The sequence below is a fragment of the Varanus komodoensis genome, unplaced genomic scaffold (assembly GCF_004798865.1).
Source record: "Varanus komodoensis strain SLA01 unplaced genomic scaffold, ASM479886v1 scaffold2, whole genome shotgun sequence".
NCBI lineage: Eukaryota > Metazoa > Chordata > Lepidosauria > Squamata > Varanidae > Varanus > Varanus komodoensis.
In genome coordinates this window covers 55055457-55063583 of record NW_025335568.1, presented here as the reverse complement: position 1 = coordinate 55063583, position 8127 = coordinate 55055457, and the positions used below count along the sequence as shown (strand labels likewise).

At 48.4% G+C, this 8127-nt stretch overlaps 1 protein-coding gene across 1 annotated transcript; it reads left to right on the top strand.

Moving 5' to 3' along the window:
• Positions 1–1384: 1384 nt before the first annotated feature.
• ZFP36L2 (ZFP36 ring finger protein like 2) lies at positions 1385–5954 on the top strand. The gene is made up of 2 exons (XM_044429412.1): positions 1385–1660; positions 2444–5954. The coding sequence occupies exons 1-2, from the start codon at positions 1610–1612 to the stop codon at positions 3914–3916; spliced, it is 1524 nt and encodes a 507-aa protein (XP_044285347.1). The 5' UTR covers positions 1385–1609; the 3' UTR covers positions 3917–5954.
• The last annotated feature ends 2173 nt before the right edge of the window (positions 5955–8127 follow it).

Here is an 8127-nt window from a genome sequence, read left to right as displayed (position 1 = left end):
CCTTCTCTCGAGCGAAGATGAACCCAGTGGCTGGGGAGTTAACACTCCCCGATTTCACCAAATCGGTACACCCCGTCCACTTGCACGGGAAGCGCAACCCGCTCGTATGCCTTTTGTTTCCCAAACCTGTTGCGTGGCACAAGGTTCCTTGGAGGGAGGGAGGGAGGGAGGAAGAGGAGGGGTTGCAGGGGCGTCCCATTTCACTCGCAGGCCCTTTGATGCCTCATCTGTTTCATAGCGAGCTTCCCAAACGACTCAGCGGGGGTGTGAAACTGGCAGGAAAGCCTTATGCCAGCCAGTGTTTACTTGGAAACTTCCGAGACGAGCAAGGAGCAAGGCGGGCTTTAGTGCAAAGCGGTTGCTTGATCGTCTATAGTGCAGACTGCACAGATGGAAAGAAATGCAGCCGTGTGGAGCGGGGGGACCGATCAGGAGGGGGTCTCTGTGCGCATCAATCTTGTCGCGGGTGCAGTCGTATGCCGTTATACCGCCTGCCTCCCTTACAGTGCATGGTGCAGCCGAAAAACACCTTTAGGACATTTTAGACAGGAATTAACCAATATACACAACTAATTAAAGACTTAAACTTTCCTCATTTGCCTAAGTGTTCCAAGCACTATGCACACCGAGACTTTGCGAGCCTACTCGGATGATGCAGATTCCAGCATGATTCACGTGTCATTTGTGTGTGCACAAGATCGCAGCCCTAAGTGCAGGAAGGTGCCGTGTAATTATTTTCTCTCTCGTGCGTCTGTGCGCGCTCCCGCGCACTAGCAGGTGCTGCAACGGCGCTGCATTCTTGAGCAAGCCTCGTTTACCAGTGGTTAACCTCATGGGAGTTTCCCAAGCACGTGGCGTTACTGCAAGCCTCGTGGAAACTGGGCCGCCCTTATAACGAGGCTATTGTATTATGCAATGCATTGTGCAAAATGCCAAAATCTATAGGATGTCTGCCCTAGACTATATTCTACAGAGAAAAGTAACCTTATACCCAGACTGCATATACGGACAACGCATGCAGAGAGGGAACAGTGCCTTCTCTATGTGAATCAACAAGCCTCTAGCGTGTGCCTAGTACCAGCAAGGACGGGGCTGGGGAAAGGCGGGGGGGAGAGAGCGAGAGCCGCTGCTCCGCACAGCCTTAATACTTCCCTTCGTTACCACAACCGTTCCAGAGATCCCCGCTTCTCTGTTCTAGATCAACTCTGCAAGTGGCCGCGCCTCTCGGTGATCCGAGCCAGCGAAAGAAAATTGGCGGCGTCCAATGAGGGACCGTAGACAGAAAGGGGCGGAACGAGGCGAGGTGGGTGGGGAAACCGCTGGGTGGTGTTGCTGGGAGACCCCGGTCGGGTCAGTACTCGGTCCCTCCCCGTGCCTATCCTGCGTTTATATATGGGGCGTGTACGCCCGCCACGAAGTTCCAGCGGTCTAGATTACTGCGGCCGCCGCTTTGGCTGGGTACCCGCTCTCCCACCTCTGCTGGGAAATTGACTATTTCAGATCTCAAGCAATCAGCCCTTTCCTATCCAGTCGTGGCTCATCCAAAGCTTCCGAGGAAAGTGGGATCTTTCGGTCCTTCCTGCATTTCCGACCATTACAGGATCTAGAAATGTCTACAACACTCTTATCTGCCTTCTACGACATAGACTTCTTCTGTAAGGTAAGTGAAAGGCATTCTGCTAGGTATTTGGAGTAGTTGTGAAAAGTTTTGAAGCAAAACTAGTTAACAAAAAGACACCCCCACCAAACAATTAGTGTTGCAAAATGCTGTGCAGATTTACTTAGGAGTAAATCGGGCTGGACTCGGTGGGACTACACTTTGTAGTAACAGTAACCTCGCACAGTTGTAGATTTGTGTTGTGCAACAAGTTGTGAGAGAAGCAAAAACTCTGAGTAACTTTTCCCAGTGAACCTGCTGCTGTCTACTTTTGAAGTCTAGTACTGAACTTCACGCGGGATGTGTAATTTGCACTCTTGCTTTGTAATGGGGCGGAAAGTGTTTCTGGTAACAGCACAGAAGAGTATGCTGCAACGAATTTTAATTCGGTTGCAGCATGTGGAGTGATCCTAAGCAGCTGCCTTCCCTCCCCCCTTTATTTCAGCGTGCTTGTGTGGTGGGTGTGTTTTAAACTAAAATGCAAGCTCCAGCTGTACGGAGTTGGAACTCTTTAAGTGCAGAGGCCCCACTGACTTGAGTGGGAGGGGTTTCAGACCACCCCTCGAAAAGTTTTAAATTGCAGATAGCTGCTTGGACCAGGAGGGAGTCTTGACAACCAGACACATGGCTCAGCGAATGCAGCTAGCAGGGAGAGGCCCTTGTGGTTCGTGCAATCGCAGGGCGTGCTGAGGAGTTGCGAGCTGCTTTTCCTTCCACGGTGCATCAATTTTTCTCCTCTCCTCTTTGCTTCCCCTCACTCCTTTCTTAACCCTTCTGGCCTCGCAGACGGAGAAATCCCTGAGTAGTATGCTGGACAAGAAGGCAGTGGGGAGCCCGGTGGGCACCTCTCCCAGCTCTAACTTTGCGCCGGGCTTTCTGCGGAGACACTCAACCAGCAACCTGCAGACTCTAGCGAACGGCAACGCCAAGTTCCCGAGTGGCTCTTCGCCCTCGCCCTCTTCTTTCGGCAACCTCAAGGAGCCTGGCACCGGAGGAGGAGGGAGCAGCAGCCCCACCACCGCCTTGTTGAACAAGGAGAACAAGTTCCGAGACCGCTCCTTCAGCGAGAATGGCGAGCGAAGCCAACACCTCATGCAGCAGCTCCAGCAGCAGCAAGTGGTGGTTGTGCCTTCGGCGGGGAAGGGCGGCGGCGGCGGCGGCGCGAACGGAGGCGGCGGCGGAGGGGCGCCCATCAACTCGACGCGCTACAAGACGGAGCTGTGCCGGCCGTTCGAGGAGAGCGGCGCCTGCAAGTACGGCGAGAAGTGCCAGTTCGCCCACGGTTTCCACGAGCTGCGCAGCCTGACGCGCCACCCCAAGTACAAGACAGAGCTGTGCCGCACTTTCCACACCATCGGTTTCTGCCCTTACGGGCCCCGCTGCCATTTCATCCACAACGCGGACGAGCGCCGCCCAGCGCCCTCCAACGGCAGCGCCAACCCCCCGCCGCCTCAGCCGCCGCCGCCGCACCAGCCCAACCCTCAGCCCCACAGCGGCGGCCACCACCACCACCCGCTGCACCCTCCTCACGCGGGCAGCACCGGGGACCTCCGCGCCTTCGCCCCCTCCGCCCGGGAGCACCCGCTGGGGGGCGGCGGCGGGGGCGGCTTTGGAGTCGCTCCCCCGCGAGCCGGAGGGGACAGGCCCAAGCTTCACCATAGCCTGAGCTTTTCCGGCTTCTCCGCCCACCACCACCACCACCATCACGGCGGGGCAGTAGCCGCTTCGGGCGGCCTGGAGGCGGCGGCCGCGGCGGCGGCGGCGGCCGCCCTGCTGCTGGAGAGCCCCGGCGGGTCGCGCACCCCTCCGCCGCAGCCCCCCGCCTCGGCGGGCTCGTACAGCGACGACCTGGTGGCCTCGCCGTCCTGCGCCAACAACGCCTTCGCTTTCTCGGCGGGCCAGGAGCTGGGCAGCCTCATCGCGCCGCTCGCCATTCACCCGCCGCCGCAGCAGGGCTGCTTCCCCAGCGCGGCCACCTTCTACCGCTGTCACCAGCAGCAAGGCGGCCCGGGAGGAGGGACCTGCTGCCCGCCGCCCGGCCCGCCCGCCTCGCCGCCTTTCAGCTTCCAGCCCCTGCGCCGCCTCTCCGAGTCGCCCGTCTTCGACGCGCCCCCGAGCCCTCCGGATTCGCTCTCCGACCGGGAGAGTTACTTGAGCGGTTCCCTGAGCTCCGGCAGCCTCAGCGGATCAGAGTCCCCCAGCCTGGATTCCGGCCGGCGCCTGCCTATTTTCAGCCGCCTCTCGATCTCCGACGACTAGGAAGGCAGGAGGTGAAAGCCGCGGGGCGGGGCGGGGAGGAGCTGCCTTCCCCCAGCTGTCTTTGGGGACCCCGTTATTTTGAGCGTCCCCGTTTCTTCCCTGAGCTTTCTTTCCCCACCTTAACCAGGAGCAGAGACTGTAGCCGCCTCCGAAAAACTAGCCAAGCTCGCACATCACCCCCTCCCCTGCTTTTTGGCCTTTTTGCCTGCCCCGCCCTTCCCATCTTTTTCAGTGTATGCTTCTTTTGGAGAGTCGAGTCCTTTGATTGCTGAGCAAATGCAGAGGAGAGAGCAAAAAAACTTTTCTCTTTTATCAAGGGATGAACAAAAGAAATCAGTTTGCAGAGGGGCAAATGATGGCGTCAACAGAACAATCTTATTTCCTTTCATATCTAAGAGACTTGCAACGAGAGGGTTTCCTCTTTTCCCCGTTTTTTCCTCCCCTCCCCTTGGTTTTGAGACTAGGTTAAACAAGCACCAGCAGCAGCCATTCCATCTTCAAGTGTGGGGAGGGGAGGAGACAGGGTAAAGCGAGCATTAGCAAACAAATCTACCCAATCCTTCTCCCCCAGGAATCAAGAATCAATCTGGAGGCCCATGAACTCTGCATTCCAGGCCCCTCCAGAGCTGTGTACAAGAAAAATAAGGAGTGTGGGTTTTTGCCTTTCAATCAAATTTAAAGTAAATATACTAAATGTATAAGCTTTTAAAAGAAAAATCCAACATCCTGCCAAGAATATGCCTTGATAACACTCTAGTTTTTTTTATATATCTATATATATTATAACATGCTAAAACTTCCATTCCAAAGTTTAATATTGGTTCCATTGCCACCACTTAGTGGATGTTTGGCTTAGAACAATTTTTGTTGCTTTATGTGGAAGCATTCAACTGAGTTTAGTTCGTAATTGTTGGCGAATAACTGCTGATTTTTTAATTTTTTAGCTGAGTTGATTGCGCAAGTCACTGCACAACTCAATATGAAACTATTTAACTTATTTATTATCTTGTGAAAAGTATACATTGGTAATTTGTTCATACTGTATTTATCGGGTATGATGAAAAGCAATAGATATATATTCTTTTATTATGTTTAAATTATGATTGCCATTATTAATCGGCAAAATGTGGAGTGTGTTCTTTTCACAGTAATATATGCCTTTTTGTAACTTCACTTGGTTATTTTATTGTAAATGAGTAAAATTCTTAATTTAAGAGATTGTATGTAATATTTATTTCATTAATTTCTTTCCTTGTTTACGTAAATTGAAAGATTGCATTGGCTTTTTTATAGAAATCTGACTCAATGCTGTGGAAGTAGTTTGAGAAATTTCAATGGGTTTTTAGAATGTACAATGGTTGTAACCCGTCCAAGCTTAAACCTACTTTGCAATCAGAATTTAAAGTGGCAAACCTAATTCAGACTTTTAAAATTAACCAAAAAGTATTCATGTTGCCTAACTTCACCAATCACACTGTGATAGTTTCAAAGTATGTAGCAATAATGAGGGTGGGGGGTGGGGTCCCAGTATTATGTCTCACAGTGCCTTCATAAGGGTCCATGCTTGCCTTAAATCTTCCTCAACCAAATAAGTATTTTTCTTAATGCTTGAGAATTTGAATGTAGGGCTGGGTTTTTAACTACAAGAAATTGTACCACTCATTTTTATAAAGAGGCCCACTTTTGGATCCGAATCTTTTGCGAACATGAGCATATCTTCTTTGGAAGTTCCAAAACATGTAACTTCTTTTTCTTATTTAGAAAGTCAGGAGTTAATCCAAAACTTTCCTGGAGGGTGGATGAATGAGCAGTACCTTTTTATGTACATAGGTACAGGTTCAGCACTATGTACTCTTTGGACTACTTTAACAGAAGTATGTTTTGAATGTAACTAGAAGATAAGTCAACTTGAGTTGTAATATATTTTGGAGAGTCAGTTCACTACAAATTTGGAGTGTGAGACTGTAAACTTTGTACTGTAAATGTTTTGTAGTTCTCCCAATAAAACTTTTGAGGAAAAAAATCCCAAACTATTAAAGCCATGTCTGCAAGGTGGTACTTCTTTATTAGTTTTCCCCTATCAGTGTGGTGTCTAGCTACAGATTAACCTGGTTTTGAACTGCAGAATTGCTCCATTCCTGCAGAAATAGCTGGGAGGCTGCCAAAACCAATAAACTGTGTTCCAGAAGGTTCCAAGGTACTATTGCAAAAACTACACACAGTCCTGCATACATCGACCTTGTGGGTGGGGGAGAAGAGATTTAGAAAAGAGAAGTAGTTTCTTGGAGATCTTTACAGCTGTTAAGATATGACCAACTTGTTAATACACAGCAAGTCAATATGTACTTACGTGTATTCACATACTGTTTTTCCTGGGGAATCCAAAGGGTGTATCATGCTTGCCAACTAAGAGGAAATGGTAAAGAAAGAATGCTGAAACAAAAATAGGCACCCCCTTCTACATGTTTTTCTTGTAACTGTGAATGTAAACTTAATAGTGTTAAGGGGATTAACACTGCAATCTTGTATTCCACTGCTGGGAAGTAAGTGCCCTTGGTTTCAGCAGGACTTGGGTAAGTGTGTGTAGGATTGTGCCTTGAGGCAGAGCACATGCCTGATTTAAAAGCTTTACTATTCTAAAGTTTGCCTGCAAATAGAAGATAATCCTGTAAGGTTGTATGGTAACACCTGGGGTGAAATCCAACATGGGTTGTACTTGGAAAGGGCCTATTGAAGCAAATGGAATTTAAGTTAAACAGTAGCCAAGGATGCAATCCCATGAATGCTTAGGTAGAAGTCTGGCTCCCAGCATTCCCCAGCAAGTATGGCTACTTGGGAAAGACTGGGAATTAAAGGACTTCCATCTGTCTAAACATGCATAGGCTTGGTCTTTTAAGTAATGTTCATTTCAGTGGGACTAAGTGGGACTTAACCCTGATTTTCTGTACACAAGGAGCTCTATGTAAATAAGAGTTAAATTGAACCTGCTAAAGACCCATTTTTATTCAGTGATTCAATACAAATGGGTTTCATTAGTAGTTGTGCAACTTTTTTGCTATACCTGAAAAATGTTTTTGAACTTGCTTTGTTCTGCCTTCTAATCTAGGTATGTGGAAGGCTATTCGTTCGCTTATCAGTTCTATTAATGTGTTTTAGCAAACTTTCAAAATGCATTTGTTTTGCAAGTGTTATCGTTGGCCATAAAGCTGCAAGTGTGACTTCTATAACCACTAGCTGTAATACAGTACTGCTATCTTGTATTAGTTCCAAAACTGACAGTATTGAGATTAATATCAAGAGCTCAAACACGATTATATCTCATCTGCAGAAAAAAGAGCTCCCATTATTTCAGACTCAGACTTAAGTGGTTTGTCACTGTGCCTTCTACAGATCAGTATGCTATGATGGTAAATTAGCAGATAATTCTAATAGATACTTTATTGTAGGAGAGCTTGCTGATAGGAAGGAAAGCAAGAAGACTTGCTGTCAAGTAAAACTTGGAGAAAGTGGCACTCTGGTTTGCAACTGGAGTTAACATGCAAAGTATGGATGTTTGTAAAGTGTACCGATTACAGTGAGGCGAATCCCACCCAAACATCTCTTAAAGGCCTGCATGACCCGTGGCCTAATGAGTTGGAACACAGCCATGCATTGAGGGCTGCTTGACAACTCCCTTCAGTCTTTGCTGTCTACCTGAAATGGCAGATTTTTCAGAAGATTGCCCAAAGTAAATGTAGTTACAAGCTGGCAGCCCTGGTCATTTGAGTTTTGGTGAATGTATTCATTCCCTTTCATCTTGTAGGCTAGAGTACAATTGCAACAATGCAGATGCCTGGTATTTGTATAGCACTTTCATGCAGGAGTGGGCGTTTTGGCCTTTGTGTGGTTCCTCATCGTTGTCTATGCTGGTTAAGACTCATGAGAACTCTTAATACAAAAGAGCTTAACATCAGTTGGTTTGCCTTACAACAACCCTGTAAGGTAGGTCAGAGTTAAACTCGGTGAACATCAGCTTTCCCCAGCCTGTTCCTTTCCAAATGTGTTGGATTACAACTCCCAACATCTTCCACCCAGCATTGGGAGAATGAGTAGAAATGGCTTCCTTAACCATATGCTAGTGAAGGCCTAGAAGTGTGAGATTGAACTAGTGACCCTCTTGATTGATAGGTACTAAGTTAGGCCTTTCAAAAAACTTTTTTGCCTTAAGAATT

Excerpts from the sequence above, each read along its gene's own strand:
- ZFP36L2 (XM_044429412.1), top strand. The coding sequence starts at position 1,610 with ATGTCTACAACACTCTTATCTGCCTTCTACGACATAGACTTCTTCTGT. Across the intron at positions 1,661-2,443 it reads ACATAGACTTCTTCTGTAAG|ACGGAGAAATCCCTGAGTAG; the intron begins GTAAGTGAAAGG and ends CTGGCCTCGCAG.